This window comes from Nicotiana sylvestris, chromosome 6 (genome assembly GCF_000393655.2).
Source record: "Nicotiana sylvestris chromosome 6, ASM39365v2, whole genome shotgun sequence".
In the NCBI taxonomy this organism is placed as follows: domain Eukaryota; kingdom Viridiplantae; phylum Streptophyta; class Magnoliopsida; order Solanales; family Solanaceae; genus Nicotiana; species Nicotiana sylvestris.
Genome location: NC_091062.1, coordinates 100,476,215 through 100,499,113, shown reverse-complemented (window position 1 = coordinate 100,499,113; position 22,899 = coordinate 100,476,215). Strand labels below are relative to the sequence as shown.

The window sequence follows — 22,899 nt, the reverse complement described above, 5'->3', positions numbered from 1 at the left end:
TGTATATATTTTGTATGTGGTGTGTTCTGCTGCTTCTTCTTCTAATTCTAACATGAAAATTCAGCCAAATCAAATCTAATCTTCACCAAATACCCGCAAAATCATGATATAAACTCCATAGAATATTTATAGTCGTTTGCAATAACGCTCAATCCAAACAAATAATATTTTTTGAAAAATTTGAATTCGAAATCAAGGCTTCGAATCTTTTTAATGGTTGTCAATGGTAGAGAGTCAAACACCTTTAAAATTTATTGTTTAATATTCATTTGTTGCTAGCCTGCCATCAGTACGCTAACAAGAAAAGGGGAAGCCCAAAAAAGATCGAAACTCCAGCCATGAAAAAATCGATAAAAAATTAATCTCTTTCTTCGCTATTGTTAGAGACAATCATGAGCTTTAAAAGAAAAAACCTTGAGAAAGAGGGTTGATTTCAAAGAGAGAAAGAGAAAAAAAAGTATTGTGATTGGGGATTTACTAAAGTAATTGGCTACAATCAAGGGAGACTCATTTAAAACTATTTTGTATATAACTGGTAAACTGTATATAACCATATATTTAAGTTAAAACTTGATTAGGGAAGGTATATAAGTTTCATATGTAGTATACATAGGTAAAAATCCCTTAAGAAAAAAAAAGACTTCTGAAACTTGTAGTCTAAAACAAGTCATAAATATTTGTGAGGCTATAAACTATCTTATTAATGATAAAATGAGAAATCTAAAGTTAAATTATTACTAAATATAGATAAAAAAAAATTTTTTTTGGGACTGACTAAAAAAAAGAATGTCACATGAATTGGGACGAAAGGAGTACTAAGCCCAGTTGTTTGGCGCCAAAAGCTTACAACGAACCGATTGCTTGTTATTTTATTTATTTTTGTGATTCTTTTTATTTTTCTTCCGTGTTTTATTACTCCATGTGAAATTGAAACATAAAAGAGAGCCAAAATGAGAGGCAATCAGTCTAGCTTGGCCTCCTCCGAAACCGAATGCAGTATTGAAAGTAGAGCCATTAGATGCAACAACCTCCTCAGTGATAATCATATGCGGGTCATTTCCCTCGTCATCATCAGATATTTCCTCAATTTAGTTAGAGGCTATTTTTTATTTTGTTTTTGAAGTGAAATTCCAATGATTCCACTTTTTATATCTACCCCAAGTTTATGTAAGAAGATGAGCTTGGTCTAACAAGAGTCGAGCTTTAATTGACTTATAAAAGTTGAAAATCAACGATATTTCAACTGAACAAATTGTTTGATCATCGAAAATCAACATAAGCCAACCAAAAATGAAAAAATTAAAAACATTTCCAAAAGATACTTTCCTTCGTACAAAACATCCTAAATGTATGAAAATTTTACTGGTCGGTTAATTTGTTTACAAAAATATTCCTTGTGGGAAGTTTGATTTATGGACAGAAGCAGATTTGAATCCCTACGTACCTAACATCTTCGGAAAAATCTTTTGCGCATAGTACATACCGAGTTCATAGTGAACCAAAATGTGCCAGTTAACCAAGGAAAAGTGTTAGAGATTAATAAGGAGCTTATGAATTACAATCCTGTCCCACATATGGTAAAAGGATTCCTTTAGTGTTGTTTCCCAAAAAAAACAGCAGATGGAAGCCCAAAAAAGATAGAAAGGTAAATTATGAACAAAAAGAAAGCATTCGCCATAAAAAGGTAAATTTCGAGATGTGAAGACTTCCTTCGAATTAGCAAGAATACATAAAGTAGGGGAAGATGCATAAATATTTCAGCTCTTAAAAAGACTCCTTCACGTTTTAAAAATTAACCGTGAGCAAAATCCATGCCCCTTCCAATAATACAAAAGGGCACACCCTTCATATACATAGTTGGATTTTCATGGTAGCGTGTATAATACACATACAACAGATTTTCAAGGGGTGAAGGAAAAGGTAATTGATTAGAAATATATTGACAAATTTTTATCATTCATGTTCTGCTTAATGTTACACCTCTCAAGTAATTCGCTTAGTACGTCAGCTTCTTTTATTTTCTTAGTGGCCAGCAGTGGTTCCATATCTGTCATTGTATTATAACTGGTTTTTATGAATTCATCATCACGTCGAACATCCTTTCCATACTCCATTTCCTCGCCTGCGCCAGTAGTTGTAGGAATTTCTTCACTAATTGAAGCCATACCTGGACGGGATTGGAAAGCTCTTCCCTGTCCACTAAGCATTGCACATCTGGGAAGAGGCATCCGTCCAACTTCAACCATTTCATCAAGAGATGGATGTGACAAATGGTAATGTGATTGTCCAGAGTCTTCAAGTTCCACCGCTCCAACCATTAAAGTAGAAAAATCATCCTGTATCAGGGTATACACTGAAAAAGATGCGTCTCTGGCTAACTTCATCAACTGCCAAAAGAATGCCCGTCGGAAAATCATAACCCAGTTTGGTACAATGTAGTAGCGGAAGTTCTGGAGTTGAAGCTGCACAAACTTCTGCAGCATAACAACTGCCTCTTTTGTTGCAAGTGGCAGTTCCATCAATCTGCTAATCTCTGTGAAGTACTTTATTAGACAATTTTGAAGTTGTAATATCTGGTTTTCAATGGTGATATCCACGTCGGAACCTCTACGTAACCAAGATATATCGTCTGGAAAAGATGGAAGTTTGCAGTCAGATATTGCACAGACAACTGGTTCAATTCTTGGAGCTAAGCTCCACCCCAGCCTTGGCAAGTGTTGGCTTACAGCTTTGTACTCAAGCCTAGATTCCTCCAGCAAACCTATTTCAGGACAGGGCCAACAGGTAGGATTTGCATGAGCTGCAGAAGCGATTTCCCTCATTGACTGATCCAAGGCCTCATTAAAGACTGAAATACAGTGGTTTGGATCCACATCATTAGCATCCATTTCACCAAGAACCCCAAGCAAAGAGTTCAAGTAGTAGAGAACCAGTTCTCGGGCTTTTACACACTGGAGAACTGGTTGTGGTGGTGATTCACTTGCTAACCACTTTAGTCCTCCTCTTAATTGCTCATCACTAAAAAAACCATTCAACTGTTCCATCTGCTGGTTTTTTAGGAAAACAACACTAAAGGAATGAAGTCTTGATTCACGGACTTCATGTAGCTCCAGTTCTTTAACTATAGTGGAAGGATCTGCATTTTCCTTGCACATGTCACTTAAGATCAAAAGGGGCAAATGAGAACCAGAAGGTACTTCCATTAACAGCTTATGAAGCTGATTTTTCTGAAGATCCCACGGGATGCCTTCTGACAACAGGAAGAGAACAGCGCTTGCACCTGCTACTGTCTCATTCAGATTCTCAAAATTAGCATACTTGATAACTGATAAACAACAAATTAGATCCTCGACTGATTGGTCAAGAAGCCAATTTCTCCAAACAGAGAGGCCCGGAGATGTGATCAGCAAATCATCTTCATGGTCTCTGGCAGGCATGAGCTTGGAAAGCAACCATGATTTAGCATTCAACTTCTCCAGACCATTTTCTCGGTTTCGATTGTTTATACTATCCTGACAACATATAATTACTTTCCAGCAAAGGCATTTGGCAGCTGGATTTTGTTCATGGAGTGTGGTGGAAACTACATCTGAAACATTCAGCCTTGACCATGATCTTTCCTGAGTTTGGTACCATTTTGAGACAGCACAATCAATGTCGAACTCGACGGATGTGCTATGTTGCTAAAAAGAGGAGAAACAGTAGAAAATATCAGTGAAATTAAACTGGCCATAAAATTGCCCAAGGACGATGTACATAATGCACTTTAAAGTGACACAAGACACAAAAACTTGTATGCGAAATGGCAACATTCTTGTGCAGAATGCTTATTTGCACATCTGAATGGAACATCTCCAGGGTGGAGGAAGAAAACTCTGTTCCCTTTCCTCTCTTTTGCTCCCCATGGATCAGGAGTAAAGAAATAAAAAATTCTCAGTGTAGTAAAAAGTTGACATTGTGCAGATGTCTTGGGATTCACAATAAAGATCCAAGATCGGAGTCAAAGAAAGATGCAATGAAGTTCAAAATATTTGAGTTTATCTTGAAACTCATATGTCAACCTCGCCAAATAACCTGATAAACCACATGCTTTTGTGAAAGCATCTAATAAATGAAAAACAGTTTGCAAATTTTGAGATTTCCACAAAGCAATTCTGTTCGGGTGGCATTCTGTTGATTTTATCTTTTTAAGTGTGTAATTGTGCCTTGAGAGAGAGAGGCCTCTACCCTGGGATCAGGAGATTTGCTTGAAAGTTTGGTGAGGAATAGATGTTGATGACGTCTCTTGCCATGGCATTTGGTTGGGATTCAATTCATTCCAATAACTACCCTTGGCCTACTTTACGGTAATACAAGCAATTCATAACTGATATGCCTTTTCGCACAACATAAGGTATAATAGTGTGTGTGTGGGGGGGGGGGGGGGGGGAGTATTAGCCCAAATGGTTGGAAATTTTTAGGGATATTTATATAGAGGAAAATAAGGCAATAAGCATTCTGTTTGGGTTATAATGTTATGACCCTCCAAACAAATTCAATGCAGGATAAATCTAATATACTTTTTTTATAGATTGAATAGAGTAATCCTAAAAACATATGAGCAGGATTAAAGTAACAGAAAGCTTATTGATGCTAAGCTAACTGTGTCGCAACTCGCAAGACCTGTTCCGTATTTTAATTTCTGCCCTCAAAAAGGATAAATCTGATAGTTCTCTAAACCATGAAGTGATAGATCTTACATATGAAGAAACCTAGAAAAGCTTTTCAACAAGATAAGATGATCCTGTAATAAGAGCCTATGCAGCATGAAGCTAGTTTTATGTTCTGGAAGAAGCTAAAATATTTGGAACCATCAGACTTCCAAAATATAGAGGTAGCAGAATAATACTGCCTCACTCGAAAATGACATGAGCTACATAAGCTACTTTTACCAGGATTGAATAATTGCAGAGGTGACTTTTGGCTATTTCGGAACATTACAACAGTGATACCGAGTAGAAGGGAGGTACAGAAATGGGCAGAATTTACATGGAAAATTACAGCTGGTGTTAAATTAAAGAGTTGAATGGGTGTTCTTTCTATTTGAGTTTCCATCCAGAGTAGAGGCTGGAAGAATAAAAATGGGATGCTGGAGTTCCAAAAATCGAATACTTCATCTGGAGTGGTGGTTGCCGATCAATACCTGCCACCAGAAAAATTGGTGGCCGAATCATGTATGGGTTAAATTATTGGTCTTTCCAATGCACTTATGGTCTGATAATGTTTTCAAGGAGATTGGTGATAGACTGGGAGGTTTCTTAGAACTAGGTGAAAATACCAGAGCAAGATCTCATAGGCTATCTGCATACTCTATACAGGGTCAACATTCCAGCAACAGTGAAGCGTTTGGTGGATGAATTAGCTTTCATTGTACCGGTGTGGGTTGAATCCACGGTGTGGGTAGATAGAATACATCGGAGTCTGTCGGATGTTTGCCGGAGAGAAGTGGAAGACGAACCGTCCGACTTTGGAAGCACAAGGGAGGCGGCTGATATTCCCAAGTTAAGTCAGCCAATAAAGGAGGACACGTGTAGAGAGAATGTTTCTAGATATGCTCAATCTTTTAAATTTAAAAATTCAATCGTGTTCTCCAACTTACGAAATTGACGCCTTTTCTTTTTGGAGTATCCATCACCTGTAATTCTAATTTCCCTTTGTTATCTTGCCTTTTGTTGTCGATATTTGAAAAGAGCTCCAAAGCTTCTCTTTCACAGCCTTGAAAGTTGACTCCAAATTCCTTGCTAAGTCTAATAATGCTCTGATGAACCCAGATAGATGCATCAAATTCCGGGTCCTATATCTTTTGGACTAGTTAATCCACCATACACCCTTTAAATTCTGTATTATTGGAGTATGTAATCCAGATGATACTGGTATGAACTGAAAAGAGGGAGAATATTTGTCATTCTAAGGGAGAGTCCAAGTACTTTTAGATAGGAAAAAAAGGAAGAAATCAAGTTTTGGCCAGTGGACACTAATGCATCCTGAAAGACCAGACCCATCAAAATTCACTTTTTTATTTTCCTGTTCTCTTGAGCCAAATTTCAGTTTCATCACTAAATAGAAAAATAAAGTGAGAGAACAAGATGAGCCAGCACTACCTGAAATTTCAGCATCTCCAACAACTATTTCCTAAAATCGATTAAATAGGTAATAGTTAATTACTGACTCACCTATAAAAGCAAACAAGGGATGGATCACCCATTATTCTCCATTAACAAACATCCATCCTTTCCATTTTATGTCACAGACCCTTTGGGGACTTATCAATTGCTAGTCAAAATCAATGTTAATAAATAAAAATTATCAAAATGAAACTTCAAAATTTATCTACAAAAATTAGATTTTCATATTCAAACTAATCAAAATTATCAAATTTGACCTTTAACAAAATATAATATATAAAAAGAGCATGGTAATTTATAAATTTGATCTGCAAATGTCAAAGTGTCTGATAAGCCACGTATCTTCCAGAAGAAGCAAAGAAATTTAGGAGAAGATAATTCCTGAAGCTTTCAGTTATTAGAAGTTATCTGTTTAGCAGTTTTATTATGGTTATTAGAAGTTATTTATCTTTATCGTAATAGGTTATGCAGTAGTTATGGTCAGCCTATTATAAAAGTAATAGATCCTGTAATGTGTAGGTATCATTATAAGAATCAAAACTACTTTATTCTGGAGCATTGTCCTCTCCATACGGACAACTTTATTGGTGTAGTTGTGTTTAAAATTCTTGCACAAAACTATTGCCAATAATATTAACTTCTTTGTTCTATTTATTCTGTTATCTACTTCTGCTTTCTATTAGTGTCCCATAAAATGGGACACTAACTAAGACACATCATAATATAGTAAATGTGAATGGTATATATTTATCCATCAATTTTTCAACCTTCACATTATGGTTGTCCAATGGGACGAGTCGTCCCGGCCCGTATCTCGGCCCGGCCCGACCCACTTCATTCTAAACGGGATGGGCCCATGTTAAACGGTACACGTGAAATGGCCATTTCGTCCCGTCCTGCCTGTCCCGTCTATCCCGCATCTTTTTTAAATTTTTTTTTTTTGAATTATAGCCATTGGGCAACGACCTCCATTGCAAATATAGTTGTTCCCAACGGCCATATTTGGCCCCCACCCCCAGAACACCCCTGCCTTCCCCCCCTCCCCAAATATAACCCTTAAGTTTATTAAATTACACTTTAGCCCTACCTTTACTATAAATACCCCATCCTTCTTCATTTTTTCCCACAAAAATCAATCATTCTCTCTCAAATCTCTTACATTCTATCTATATTATTCTCTCAACTTTCTCACAATCAAGTGATAAGTTTCAAGTATTTGGGCAAATTTTTGGAGCAACTTTCAAGCTTCAAATTAATTCGTCAAATATTTGGAGCAATTTTTTGGGCAATTTCTTAAAGTTTCAATATTTAATCACGGTGCACTCGTTCCATCTCCCAATTTTTAATATATAACTTTTGTGTATCATTTTTAGTGCTTAGTTTTTGTGTTTACTTTACGTGTTCTATTTTCGTATTTCATTTGAGTGTTTAATTTTTGTGTTAACTTTTTTAATTTAATTTAGTATTTAAATTATGGCATCTAAAAATGTATTTGGCCTATTTAAAAAAAGTAGTAAAAAAAGTAGTAAAGGTGATAGTAGTAGTAATCCTAATCCTAGTCCGAATCTTAATCCTTCTCCTAGAATTAGAAAACATATAGATGAAATGACTCATGTAGATGAAACTTCATTTTCCCAACCTCCCGCATGTTATAATATTAATTTCGGAGAACTAGATCATAAAACTTACAAAGACAATTTGGCAATGATATTTTTATTGAGGACGAAGAAAATGAGGATGAAAAACCCTTCCTAGAAGGTGGCAGCGTAGATTAGGTGCTCTTCAAAAGAATTATATTTGTATATGAGATTTGAAAGTTCTATTAATAAAATAAAAGGCTCTAAGCGTTTAACTTTTTTATAAATTGTCTTACACTCACTTAGTTACTTAATGGCTTGAAATTATATTAAATAAATTATAACTCTACTATAATTACTAGAGTATTTCATTACAAGTTTTTTGTTTTAATATTTTATAATAATTCTTTACTTAGTTTCCTAATTTCCTTATAATTTAATAAGTTTTAACTTTTAAGTTTATTAAATAAGTCAAAAAACTAGTCAAACTTTAAAAACTTAGTCATTGTCAAAAAACTAGTCGTTGCCAAACTTAATGCTTAAATGTTTTTTTTTCAAAACGGCCCACTTAAGGCTCGCGAAACCGTCTCGTCCCGTTTGTTAGCGGGATGGGATTGGCCTACCGTTTCGTCCCATCCCGCCACCGTCCCGGCTAAATGTCGTCCCGTCCCGTCTCATTAATTTTGTCCCATTCCGTCCTGTCACGTTGGACAGCCATACTTCACATGTACACAAGACCTACTCAGACTTCAACCAAAAAAAGAAAAGGAAAGTGGCTGCACAAGTATCATGATTTAATTGCTCCCCCCTCTCGTTGGTATAGTGGTAAGAGCAGGCCCATAATCCACTGAGTTTTGAATTGCGCGAGCAGGCTCTTGGGATTTCTCGGTTATTAAAAATAAGAGATAAAAAGCATGATGATTTAGTTAAATTGTTTACTACTATGCAGTATATAGAAAATAGATGAGTTTTTATTACTGGAAACTGAGGCTGCACCAAGACCATCATGAGAAAGCACAGATGCAGAAACTTAAGCGACCAAAGCTGGAGAAAAAAAAAGAAGATTTTCGTCCCTACTTACAATTCTATTGGGCCACATTGGCACTCCAAGAGAGAGCGATCTCAGAGCAGCTTTAGATGCTAACTGTTTATGCTCCCGCATCTCCCTTTTCTTTGAAGAACGCCGCTTCCATATCCTGTAAATTGACACATTAGCAGAGTAACAAGGGTAAATGCAGCAGATATCAGGTCCATGAAGAACAAGCTGCACCTGACAATCAGTTTAAGTTTTGCCTCAGCAACTTCTTTGTCATAATAACTAGCTGCTGCTTCATTAGTTTCAGCTTGCTCGCTGGTGACCACCAGTTCTTCATCTACATTCTCTTCATCTGACACGTGGTGCAATTCTGTGTCTCCAACAAGAGAATGAGTTGGAAAAACTGGCAACTTCTCCTGCTCATCTCTGGCAAGTGCAAATTGAACGGTCATGCCTTTTGCAGCAAATTGTGCAACTTCGCTACTTTTGGGTTTCCCTGAACTCCCAACTCTAGCTTGCAGCTGCACTTCAGGTGTTCCTGCTCTCCCGACTATAGCTTGCTGCTGAGTCTCAGGGGAAATATGAGGAAAGAATATCAAAGGACTAGGAGGAGCCGGCAGACTTGACACCGAATAATTAGGAGGAGCCTGTGAACTTTCATTCTTCTGATGAGATTCTCTTCTAGTAATGGGAATTGTCTTTGTCTCATCTTTTGGAGATGAAACAGCTTCATAATCAGGTATGTCCTCCTCGATGGCCAGTGAAGAACTATAAGGCTCGAGAAATTGAATAGCTGTAGGTTTTTTATGATGATCCTTATCTAACAGGGGTTCTCTCTCTTTTTCCCACACTGATTCAACATGTGGAGCCGAAACATCCTCGAATATCGTCCTTGATTTTTTCTCATTGACAAGTTTTGAGCACTTGACAGGATAGTCATTGTCAACTTCCACAAATGGACCTTCCTTCACCATATATGGTTCTTCAAACTCCTTTATTGAGAATCCATAATACTCAAGAAGGCCTTCCATGTCCTCTTCCTGATAGATATCCAGGAACAGAAGAAGTTATTCCACTAAAAAAACTGTTACTCCCTATGTCCCATTTTACGTGGCACACTTTCCTTTTCTAGTCTGATCTATATTAGAAACAATTTAACTTTAAAATTCTCATTTACCATTAATGAGATGATTTATAGCCACACAAATGTCTACAGCGTGTAAAGATCACAAGTTCCAAAAGTCTTTTTTTTTCTTCCTTAAACTCGATTCCCAATCAAACGTCACATAAAATGCAACAAGATGGAGTATGTAAGAACACAGCCAGCAAAAATATTAAGAAATTACCTCCATCCCAAGCCATTTGGCAACTTGGGCAACAGGGATTCCTTGGCTATTCTGCAGGCCAGAGTGTAACGAAGCTAGAGCCTGGGTTCGTAACTGGGGAAAACACCAAAAGAAATGAAACGCTTGAACAGAATGCAGATCTATGAACAAGTATAATATTTAGAAGTTTGCATCCATAACCTTCAACTACAGAAAGCAAAACCAGACATACATGAGCACAAAATCAGTCAAACAAAGGAAAACACTTCAAGTTCTCTATTTCCTTAAGTCACTTATAGTAGACTAGTAATGCTTTCTATGCCAAAAGAACAAATGAATTATTTGTATAAAAAGGCAATAGTCAATTTGAATGACATGGTTCCCTATAGAGTGGAACGAAAATAGAGGATTCATATAACTGAGACCCCAACTCATGAACTGAGACGTAGTTGATTGGTTGAATTATCGAATGACAATATGAACTTGGATAGAAGGATCGGTAAAGTCAGTAAATACTGAAATTAAAAGACTAAGGAAGGTACCAGTAAATCACTACTGAAATTAAAAGACCAAGGAAGGTGTCTGTTCTACCTTTGAGAAATGAGCATGCATTAAGCAAGCTTGAAGATAGCTAGCTCTCCTTGCAAGCCGAAAGAAAGCAACAAAGTTGCATGTCCTGCAGGCCCTGAAATTATGAAAGAGAAACATTCTCAGGTGAGTTAGTGTATATGGTCTCCTAATGATGCAATGATGAAATAACCTTGCCACGTCACGAGCAAAGAGAACTTCTGGGGTTTGACGCATATCTGGTGTCATCTTTGCTAAATCAAGCGAAAGCTCTGCAGGTTCAACCTAGTACAGAACTCATACTTTAAACACAAGGAAAACACTTGGAAAAAAAAAAAGGTAATCATGCTTATTGATAGTTGACTTACTTTATATCCTGGATGTTTATCAAGCTTTAAAAGTGCATAATAACCTCTAAATTCTTTCTCACTTGCCACATTTATTCCTCTCTTCTGGTGGTCATCATACAATTGAAATAATTCAACTGATGTTTTGTTCATCTGTTCAATATTGAGATGTGCATCAAATCCCTCAGAAAAACCCTCTCCTCTCGTGTATTCACATAATTCATGCATGGCGATTATATGAAGCCTTATCTGAAACCAAAACAATAGGCAATACAAATTAGAATCTATATAAAACTGAGTAACATTTACTGAAGTCAAGAAGAAAAATTAGGCGCTTTGACATGGGAATTTAAACTAAGATGATAATTGGATTAAAGCAATGCATATCCAGGAAAACAAGAAATTAACATCCTCCAACAAGCACCGGCAGAGAGCCACAAGCAGCTAAGGACATTTTGCCCTTTGAAAAAGCAAGTACTGTTCCAACACCCATGATATGGTTCCATGCAGTAGAATTTTTCTTCTCTAGCTAGTTTTCTGCTTAATCTCACCTAAAACAAGACAGCTAGCCACTTTACTCAACCCAACCAGGCTAAACTATCTGGAAATAAAGATCATTGAGTATTAAAATATACATACTGGTTGAGTCAACAAAAAACAATGTTATATGGTAAACTACATAACCATAATATCTGATTACAATAATAGAGCACTTGCATTGGTTGTGGAGTATAATGCATTAGTTAATTCTAAATCAAATTGACCTTTGATATTAGACGGACGCCAAGTTTTGTCCATCCCCCAGTCCACATAAAGCAATATGAGATCTTATGCTCTGAAAAATATCCCCAGACCCTACTTGTGGGATTACACTGGGATTGTTGTTGTTGTATGCTCTGAAAAATATGACTTACTCTTACCAAAATATGACTAGATTATGACGAGAAAAAAAAAGGATGAATAGCTTCTAAGATTAATCCATCAGTATCGTGGTGCACATCTCAACATCAGGATAAGTTATAGATGGTTCACATATAAAAGCCTCTGAAAAGGTGATACAAGTTTCATTAAGAAAAGGCTTCCCAGAAAAATAGATAATGATAAGCCAATGCTTGAAAGCAATATAACTATAAACATGGTGAAAACATCAATCATTAACAAACTTAAGTTGATTTACGCATTAACAAACTTTAGTTAAATAATGCAAAAATCTACATGCCATTTGCTCCAGCATATTCATAGCTTCATGGTTGAAAATATGTTGCATCCTCAAATCCATACGGATCGCCCGCATCCTGTCCCATAAGAAGTTATACAAGCCAAGGAAGCTGTTATCATAAGGCTGATCCAGCAAATTCAAAAGATAATCCATAGTCTTCTGTAGGATTGGCATTGGACGTATGAGCACAGCTTCCCTCTCAGCTGTCCTGGTGTACTGAAAAGAATCATACGGCAATGTTCATCAATTCTTGTTTCTCATGCTCTCATGAACTTTTAACTTTTCTTTTATAATAAAAGAGAATAATATTCAAGAGTTTCCAGTAAAGACCTTCTTGACAGCAAGCAATTTACTCGTTTGCTTTCTGTCTCCGTCCAAGCGTTCATATTGGTCAAGATCACCTTTCCTTTCTCGTTCTGCTCTTTCTGATTCTGCAACCAAAAATAATTCAGGAACGAGTTTGACTTCCAGTGAGGAATTTAGAACCTGAACAAACCAAACTTCGCTCTTGGGTTGACACAAGAACCGAAGCTAAATCTGCTTCAGAGAAACAGAAGAGACAGTAAGGATTTTTCTGAAACATGCACGGAAAATTTTATCTTTCCACATTTAATGAAAATCTTCATTGTCAATTCTCATTTCATACTTTGGCTTTCGATAAAAGTCCTCCGAAATCAGGTTACCCTCCGCCAAACTAGTTACCTCAAGAATTGAGCCCACTTATATGGATCAAACGGGGCCGCGAGGGGGGTTTACCTTATGCACGGCAGGTTCAAACAGTGTTTTAAATATCTGATGTGGAGCCGGTTGCGAGTTTCCTCCAGCTAAGAATTAGATTTACTCAAATCAACCTTTCCAAAATGGATTAGGTGTTGATATTCTGATGACTTTGTATTAAAATGACAATAAACTAGAATGATTAATTTTTACTGACCGGTAAGATTTGACATAGTGAAGTTGTCAGTTTCAATGTGATCGTTGAACTGAACTACAACATTTTTTCAGTTGGGCAATGAGAAATGGCTACTCTCTTTTGAAAATCGTCTTCTTTAGATGACTCGCTTTAGAGAACTCCTCCAATTTCTAACTGTTAACAATTAACAATCTGCTTCTCTTCAACTTTCAGAATTTAGATTGCTCAAATTCATTATTAATAATAGCAACTCTTCTTTTACAAAATGATTTCAGTGCTAATTTAAGCCTTACATCTAGCAATAATGCATACAAGTTAAACATTCAAATTTAATCACTCCACATCATAAAAAGAATTTGTCAAAGCAATGGGTGAATTTAGTTCTGAACATCTGTGTTTGCTGCACTTTAAGGTAATATTAGAATCAGTTATGTTAGCTTAGTTAAAAGTTAATATTAAATTATGTATTTACTATAGATTTGGGTTGTTAGTAAACATGTGGAATATTAAACAGTGGACTAGAATTGAATTGCATTGGGCTGTCAAGTAATATATTTAGCAAAAATATAAGAAAATGAAAAAAAATTGCAGGGTGAGCGAAACAGAAACAATTGCTATGTGGGGCAGGACGGAGCGGGTTGAAATCTTTGTGGGTTAAGCCCCAACCAACCCCTCCCCCCCCCCCCGCACTACCATCCCTGCCCACTTATCTCTTTTCTCTAGTCATCACTTAACGGACTAAAGCAGTTGAAACTACTTTCTTTTCTTCTTCTTTTTTCCTCTTTTTTGGTTGACAACATCTTTTCTTTTTTCAATTGCAACTACTTATCTTTCCCTATGAATCCGTAAATCCTCGCATAACCTTCCCATTGCTGGTCTAGCTTAACTGCAGCAGTCAGCGGTGGAAATTATCATTTTGCCATAACTTATTTTCTTTTTGATTTATTCCATGAAGAGGCAGGACGACATGTACAAAAAAATTGAAGATGGAGGCTGACAACATACCCAGTGTATCCCATAGGTGGGGTCTGGGGAGGGTAGTGTGTACGTACACCTTACCCCTACATTGTGGCAGTGTTATCAAAGGCGCGCTTAAGCCCTAAAGCGAGGCTCAAAACATGTTGAGCGGTTCGCCTCACTTAACAAGCGCTTCAGTGTTGTCATCAAGGCTCTAAGGCATACTTTTCCTTGCCAATAAGTGTAGTCATGAACAATTGATATTTCACTTTATCATAAGTTCTCTTCAATTTCTTTGTCAATGTATTCAACATTCATGCGTATATATATTAGTCTTGGACTACACATACATATTTGTAGTTTTTCTCTATTTGCGCCTTTCTTCTTTAGCTTTGTGCTTAAAGCCCCAACAAATCTTAGAGTTGTTTTTTGCACTTTTCGCCTTTGATAACACTGCATTGTGGAGATAGATAGGCAGTTATGAAAAAAGGAAAATTTTAATTGAAGACTTTAAAGGAAAATTTGGCGGCTTATGACTGGTTAACACACACGCACACACAATAAAAAATAAAAATAATATATATATATTTATATATAAATTTTCCAAAGGGGGAAGGAAGTATTAATAAGGAGTACTTTATCGAGGATTCCCACGTCTTTCATGTTTATGTTACATGCTCCGGTCTCTGTAACAAGGAAGTTGGAAAAGATTCAGAGGAACTTTTTATGGGACTCTACAAGTGGAGAAAGAAAGTTTCACCTGGTTAATTGGGAGACCGTCACCACACCAAAGTACAGGGGTGGGCTTGGGATTAGAGATCTAAGGGTGTTTAATAAAGCACTACTTGGAAAATGGCTATAGAGATTTGGAGTAGAGATGAATGCTCTCTGGAGGGAGGTGACTGCGGAAAAATATGGGGTGACAGAAGGGGGATGGAGGACTAAGAATACACTCGCTTATGGTTGCGGGGTATGGAATATCTTAAAAGGGTGAGAAGAGTTTTTTGGGAATGTATCATTTAGGGTGGGTGATGGTAGTAGACTAAGCTTTTGGGGACATAAATGGTGTGGAAATAACACTTTGAGTATCACTTTTCCTAACATGTACAGAATTTCATGTCAAAAGAAGATGTCGGTTCAAAGTATACAAAGGATACAAGGTGGAGAAACACAATGGGATTTGAGGTTCAGAAGGATCTTGCAAGACTGGGAGTTTGTAGAATTCCAGGGATTGATGGAGTTGCTCCACAAGCAGAATAGTTCACAGAGTAGCCAAGATGGTTGGAGATGGGGGCGAAGGGAATATGGGTGTTTTTCTGTTAAAGTCCTGTTAAAGTCGTATTATGGAGCACTGCTGGATAAAGAGGAAGTAGTTTTTCCTTATTGTTTGGTGTGGATCCCTAGAGCATCGAGAAATGTGTGTTTTTTGCATGGCTAGCTACGAGGGGGGTGATTCTAACGGCTGAGAACCTGAGAAAGAGGAGAGTTACATGTGCCAGTTGGTGTTTCATGTACAAGTGTTTGGGAGAAAATGTATATCACCTTCTCTTACATTGTGCATCTCGCTTGTAGGGAGAGGTAATGGAGTTGTTTGGAGTTTAGTGGGTGATGTCTGGATATTCAGAGGAGGAGAAGGAGACGCATGGCATAGGATGTCACTCCACTTGCACTCATATGGATCATTTGGAGAGAGCGAAATAAGAGAGCTTTTGATGGGAGAAGAGATTTGTTCATTTCAGGAGTAGCCTCTTTTCTCTTATTATGTTTTGGTGCACCCATGAGATTCCTTTAAGAATAGAAGATCGGGTGTCTTTTGTACAGAACCATATTTTGTTGTGACGTTCTCTATTTTCGGTATACTTCTTGTATACGGGCATTTAGGCTCTTCATTAATGAAATTTTATTACTTTATCAAAAATATATATATACATATACGTATATATATATATATATATATATATATATATATATATATGAATATTTTTCTCTTAGAAAAGGAACACCACCTCAAAACGACATTTTTCCAAGGTCATTATGAAAAAAGAAAAAAGAAGTGAGCATATGAAATTCACTTATGTATACGTTAGTCCTTGTTGTCAACTATTAGTCACACTAATGTTACAGTGTCTAATTGACCCTCGAGCAAAATCCTGGGTCTGCCACTGCAGCGAAGGCAAACACCAGGCGATTATAAGAGCCGGAAAAGAATCCATGTTACTCTGCATGTGATATCATTTTCACCTATAACTAAATCCAGAGAAGGGAAACATATAGGAGATATTGGATGGGGAAAAATGAATTCTTTAACATGACATGATCACACGAGCCATTGACATAAATGGACAGGTTAACTCATCATGGCAGCTGCAGAACTTTCAACAAGTATGACATGATGAATAGTTGGACAACATACCTGGACACATATCGGGACATGACCCAATTATGACACCCGAAGAATCTGAGCAATGATAATCAGATAACAGATTGCCATTTGAGAAATCATCAGTTGAATCTACACTAACTTCTGCAGCAAATTTTTGTTCGTCCATAACAGATTGATATTGTCTCTTCGAGGGACCCTTCTGATGAATACTAGAATCATCTCGCACATTGTGGCTTAGGTCATCCTTGAAACGAGCTAAGCGCTTTGCCTTGGCCTCAGTTTCTCTGTCAACAAGAAAAGGATTTACAAAATAATAAACTTAGCAAGGATGAGCTGTAAATCTGCATAGTTTCTTACCGTTGAATATCATCATCTACATGATTGGAGTCACCTTGATGAACTTGACCAGATGAAGGTACGGAAGGAAACTTGGTTCTTTTGGAAACTGGAAAGTTCATTGGCTTACTCAGATCAACTTCAATATTGACACCATTTCCAGCCAGTGAAGACTTTTGAGGAGCTAGAGAGTGAGGGAGACCGTCTGACCTCATTTTGGAAGGAGAGGTGGAAGGCCTGAATAAACAATTTACGGAGAGCAGGAAATCAATGGCGAATTCATCCAAACTACTTTTTTCCTTCAAAATTCAAATGTATATATCCTTTTTTTCTTTTTTGCAGTACTCTCAATTCCGTGCTGTAATATAACAACTTATGGCAGATGTATATAAAATGTTGTCAAAAACGCAATTTCATATGCTTCTCATCAAAGTCTTCTTCAGTTGCCTTTTAAACTAGAAGTCATTGACATATTGATCCAGCCAAGATAAACTGAGGGAAACACAGATTTTTTTGAGTTTCAGATATGAATTGAGCCAACTATCAAGAAGGCTATCAGGATGCTCTGATGACAACCTTCTAGCGAGTTTATTTTGTTTATGTTCCATATTTATGCAAGAATCTAGGGTATTCGCCTTTCTTCCATATTCTTGTTTTTGTTGGAATCAACAAGGTCTACCAGCAGAAGGCTCTCCCAATAATTGCTTGACTGAAAAAAAGAAAATTTGCAGCATTTTGCAGGCTCCCATGACAATTGCTCGGCATAAGAAAGAAAATTTACAACACAGGTAACAATAAAAATAGTTCTGACAAGGAAAAAACTTAGTTTGGATAAGAAAAACACGTGAAACCTTGCACCTTTCAGGCAAGCCTTTTCATTGACATTCTGTGTGCTTGTCAAAGTAAAAATACACAGAATTAGCAGCAAGGATTTTTCTGTTGTACCTTTTGGATTCACGTAGACCAAAAGCTGAGTTTTCAAAAGAAGCGCCATTAGGAGATGAAAGAGGCGGGGACCTTGTTCTTTTTGAGACTTGGTCAGTATGCTTCACTGCAATCTTTCTTCCAGGATCATAATTTGTTGAAATCGAGGACATCTTTTGTTGAGGTAATCGGATTGGAAAGTTTTGGAATGACTGGGATGATTTGCCCAGCATATGAGGGGGCAGAGAAGGCCTTCATGACAAATCCACAGTAAAAGAGAGTTAGAACCTTCAATCAGAAGAATTGCCTACTGTTAAGTCAGTCACAAGTGGTAAACTGAGAAAGAGGATGGTCCTGAATGATAAGAACATAATTTTTGGGACAAAAAATGTAGCTTTACTTAGTAGAAGTTCTAAACATAATATCACTACAAGTATACCGAAGCATGAGAAATCCTCAATAAAAACATTGAAAGAGGAAAAAGATTTAACGGGTATAACAACTAGCAGGACTTCATGAGGACCAAATGACACGTGTAATCAGCCAATTGAGGATTAGAAGAAAAAGAATAGCCAAAAAGTGCATTCAAGAACTTAAATTAAGTATCTTTCTGTACACTTATCTGATAGAAAACCCAATCATCAGAATCCACTGCAACCAGCCCTACCATCATACAAATATTTCTCGCCAAAATTGCAAAATATGAAATTGCTTGCACTGACTTTATAAGCTTGTTCAGAGTTACAGAGCATCGGCCAAGAATAAAATAATGAAAATTTGATGTGGAAGAACAAAACCAGAGTACGCATGATCCTACAAGTATTCAGTGAGAGACGTAACAGATCATTAATAAAATATAACAAATAAATTTCTTCATGCAAGAGTTCTTTTATGCTTCTCAGATGTTCAATAGAACAAGATTGTCCAACAAACAAAAAGCATGCACATCTCAAAGAGAACTAAGCTGGTCCACAACCATCAGTTCAGTCATCAGATAGTTTACTTCAAGCTTCAAAGACTACCAAAAGAAGATTTTTTCCAAAGACCGCAAGACAAACCAGATTTTCTTTATTTCTTCAAGGTATCTACAATAAGAAATTACTCGATTAAAAATAAAAGATTTACATATGCATAGCACGTTTTAGAGGTAAGCAACCTAGTATCTATTTTTGGTTCAAACGGCAGCATGGATGCATATCCGACTGCAGATATTTTGAGAAGGTGAAATCCAATGGATGGTGCTTATGAGAAAAGGTCCAGGAAAGGACTTGAATATTTTGCTACTGCACCAGCAAGATGCTAATCAAATGCTGACTGTGTCTGGAATATGTTTCGGTTGAATGCATTATATGCCCAATTACTGAAAGGAATTGTTGTTAAGCACGAAATTTGGAACAGAGATAATGTGGTCGATAGTGAAGTAAGAAACTCTTGAAGGGACAGAGAACTGCCCATATCAAACTTCCTTTTTCCTTTTTGGTACATTTTTCAGCAACGCATGCTAAACCGACGTGTATAGATACTGGTTCTTTGTAAATAACTGTATTTTCTTTGTTAAGGTTCTATCGCGTACCTCTTTTACCAAGTTTTCTCTTTTGTCATTGTTAAACGCCGTAAGTGTAAAGATCCAAAGAGGTAAACATGGAGATACCAACAGCTTTTTAATGAAGAATATAAAATATTGTCGATTAATTTGGCTTCTGGTCCCTTCTAGTATCAATGAAATTAAAAAGTTTTTGCACTTTTCCTGTCAGGCAGTAATCCCTTCGACTTTCTCTTTCAAATATGACATAGTGAAGCTAAAAAATGATCATATCCTCTCTTCTAAACTATTGTGTACCTATTCTATCTCAAAACTTGAAAAAATAACAACTCTGCAACAACTGAAAGAAACCATGATCAGAGATACTTTCCTCAGCTTAGAGGATGATCTCAAAATAAAAATGGATAATTTACTGCATCTTCTCATAACCAATCCCTCGACAAGACCGCTTTGATCAGGTTATAGTTCAGACACCACCCAGACATCCATTTCTTTTTTTTTAATAATTGTTGCGTTGGGGCCAGCTTGCGTGCACCTCGATTAATTCCACAGGGGACTTGCTACCTCCTACCAGCACAGGTACCTGTAACTCTGTCCACCAAGGCTTGAATATATAAAAAAAATACCTAGTGCTTTTGCCTCCGCTAGGATTTAACCTAAGACCTCATAGTTTTCAATCCACTTCATTGACCATTAGGCCACACCCTTGGTGCCGCACATACCTCTATTTCTTTTTACTGGTGACACTCCTATTTGTCAATCCTTTAGACTGAGCCAAAGCGGACTATAGCAAAAGCCAAGATGTTGTATAGGAAATGGCATTAGGGTAGTACATTACGTGTATACTAGAAAGTCAAGATGGCATTAGGGTAGTACATTATGTGTATAGTTGCAATACCCAATGATATCAACTGCGGATTCAAGTCTTCTACCACAGCATGTTAATACCGAAAGTAAAACAAAAATATACAGCTATATGCATATGCTAGTTAATTGAGACAATATTCAATTAAAAAGCACCATGTGAGAGAGAGAAAGAAGTCATTGAGGCCAAACTAACCACTGAGCTTCACCAAGAGGACTTTGGCCATCTACGTGTACATTGTTCTGAAAAGCCAACGGAGGTGACCTTGTACTCTGGGGAACCAATCGACTCTTATTTTGGAATGATGGATATGATTGATTTTGCTGGGTAACAAAGTGGCCCTGATCACTGAATATCAAATCTGAACGACTACCAAAAAAAGTAGGGAGAATTAGAAAGCTCATGGTGCATTTTAAGTGCAAAAGTTAACAATTCCCACACTGTAACCATTAACAAACAAGACAGTATATTCTGCAGCAAAATGCTTATTGAGTAGTTCGAGCCCTTTTTTTTTCCCAGTTCCTTCTTAGGACAGTCCTTACACAAGAGAAATTACATCTAGAATCAAACGGAATGTTTCAAATAAGACAGAACAGTATTTTCGGGAAAATAGAAGGAAATAAAAATATACCTTCCCCTCATTGTCCTGGAGGCTCCCGAAATCTCTGCATCAGAAGGCAATGAAGGATGTGGCCCAGTTCTTCGAAAATCTTGAACTTGGGCACCTCTGGCAGAGAGGGCATTCTCAGAAAACCCTGAAGCTACAGGTGGCACTACTTCGGGAGATAGTTGGTGGGCTTGGGCATCATAATCATGGTAGATGTATTTTTGCCCATAACTCCATTTAGGAAGAGTCTCACTACGCCTACAGGAAAAGTTGACAAATTAAGTTAGCCTTAACGTGTAGATATAATCTCCAAAAATACATGACACCTGATCCTAAAAATTTCACGAATTAGGCATTTCAAATCGCTATTGCAAAAATCACCTGGATGAGTTGTGAATCAAGAAAAAAATAAGTTATTGGTAGATTGTCCAAGCAACTAGTTAATGGTTATTTGTCCAAAGAATAGTAACTATCACTCGTTTTGATTATTAAGGTGCTAAAATCTGCATTTCTTATAGAACGGAGAAAAAAACTGGCCGAGAAGCTAATATGCTTAATGTTTAAACATGATTGGCTGTTTCGCCACTAACGCCAATTAGACCAATTTACAAGTAGGATCGATGCCTTAAAACATTTACTTATACATAACTTATGATGAAAAGAACGTTGTTTGGGTGGAAGGTGTTTATAAGGTCATTTTCAAGTAGTAAGGAAAACGAAAAAATTGACATTTCCTTTTTTTTCATAGCAAGCAAACAAGTTATATTAGAAATGAACCAAGGGTGCAAAATATACAACAACAACAACAACAACAACCCAGTATAATCCCACTTAGTGGGGTCTGGGGAGGGTAGTGTGTACGCAGACCTTACCCCTACCCTAGGGTAGAGAGACTGTTTCCAAATAGACCCCCGGCATCCTTCCCTCCAAGAACTTCCCACCTTGCTCTTGGGGAGACTCGAACTCACAACCTCTCGGTTGGAAGGGTGCAAAATATGGTTTCAGATATATATTCTCTAACATCTTTTTGGGTTGTGGCCAACCATAGTTTAGAACATCCTCTACCACTCAAACAAATAATTGCTTGCACACACACTTATGCTACTGACAAAGGTAAATATAAACAAAAAAAGGAATTTTCAAGGTTTAATACCTCTGTTCTCCAGCAAAAGCGCGAGATGGAGCCGCTATAGGATGCCGTCCAACAAAAGGCAAGGGTTGTGGATGTATCCTTTCCGGAGCTTCAAATTCCCTGAACCAATTTAAAATCCAAATATTCAATGAAGAATTTGGTGTCATCGTCTCTAAACATCCTAACTTCTAGGTTTCTTCCAGTATTAAGAACTCCCTTTCGGTTAATCAATTAAAAGTAACCGCTGCCTCCAAAAGGCCAGTCAAGCATTACTAATTCTAAAAATATAAAACATACTTGAAGAAATCATAATTTTCCAGGAAAAATATTTCCAATTTCTGAATATGTCTAAAACACTGGGAAATTTGAACTGAATATGTTTGAACCCTGCTAGTTTATGAAGAAGCTGATATGAAAATGCAAAGAAGAAGAGAATACCTGGGAGATGAGGGGAAGGTAGGAGGAGGAGGTGAAGGAGTACGTGGAAAATTCCCAAAAGGGGTTTCCGCTTTCGGAGGGCCAATAGGACCTGTATTCTGCCTGAATCCCTGAAAAGCCATTCTACTTCTTGAGATTCAATCCCGACTGAATATGAATAGTAATTTGTTTACTCTCTCTTCATTTTAATTGATTGTTGGGGTTTTTCTTCAAGTGCATCTATCTGGGCTTCTCAGTATTCAGTTTTGCGGGTCCTGCTTCCTCTGAGAACGAACAAACGAAGAAGAGGGGAGAAATTCGAAAATAGTCAATTTACAACTTGTCATTTAAAATTAACTTCAAAAGTAATCAAAATTTAACCACTTTTATGTAAAGATAAATCTAAACGAAAATAATATTTAAAATTCAGAAAATACTTCAACTATAATGGAATTCCAGCATAATTATACTAGAACTCCAACATATTATAACGGAGTTCCAGCATAAATATACTGGAATTCCAGCATAATATATTGGAGTTACAATATAATATATAGATCTAGTATAATATGCTGGAAGTTTATACA

The 22,899-nt window shown here is 37.0% G+C and overlaps 1 protein-coding gene across 2 annotated transcripts; it reads right to left on the bottom strand.

Moving 5' to 3' along the window:
• Positions 1-1,799: 1,799 nt before the first annotated feature.
• LOC104221259 (SAC3 family protein B) lies at positions 1,800-22,610 on the bottom strand. 2 transcript variants are annotated; one of them, XM_009772283.2, is made up of 16 exons: positions 22,334-22,610; positions 21,917-22,015; positions 20,788-21,021; positions 20,352-20,525; positions 17,770-18,000; positions 16,846-17,061; positions 16,519-16,772; positions 12,566-12,666; positions 12,236-12,451; positions 11,038-11,265; positions 10,863-10,954; positions 10,694-10,787; positions 10,124-10,216; positions 9,012-9,817; positions 8,823-8,937; positions 1,800-3,683 (listed from the first exon to the last, which is right to left on the bottom strand). In XM_009772283.2, exons 1-16 carry the CDS (start codon positions 22,453-22,455, stop codon positions 1,929-1,931), a joined length of 4,830 nt encoding a protein of 1,609 aa, XP_009770585.1. In that variant the 5' UTR covers positions 22,456-22,610; the 3' UTR covers positions 1,800-1,928. The 2 variants fall into 2 exon arrangements, with proteins under 2 accessions (XP_009770585.1, XP_070006490.1); XM_070150389.1 differs by lacking the exons at positions 21,917-22,015; positions 22,334-22,610 and having other exon boundaries at positions 20,352-20,517; positions 20,788-20,924.
• Positions 22,611-22,899: the final 289 nt, after the last annotated feature.

What these genes read in the sequence shown, in the direction of transcription:
- LOC104221259 (XM_009772283.2), bottom strand. Translation starts at nt 22,455, where the DNA reads ATGGCTTTTCAGGGATTCAGGCAGAATACAGGTCCTATTGGCCCTCCG. An exon ending in TGAATATGCTGGAGCAAATG is followed by an intron (nt 11,266 to 12,235) that starts GCATGTAGATTT and finishes TTTTGGTTTCAG; the next exon opens with ATAAGGCTTCATATAATCGC. An exon ending in AAACTTAAACTGATTGTCAG is followed by an intron (nt 8,938 to 9,011) that starts GTGCAGCTTGTT and finishes GTCAATTTACAG; the next exon opens with GATATGGAAGCGGCGTTCTT.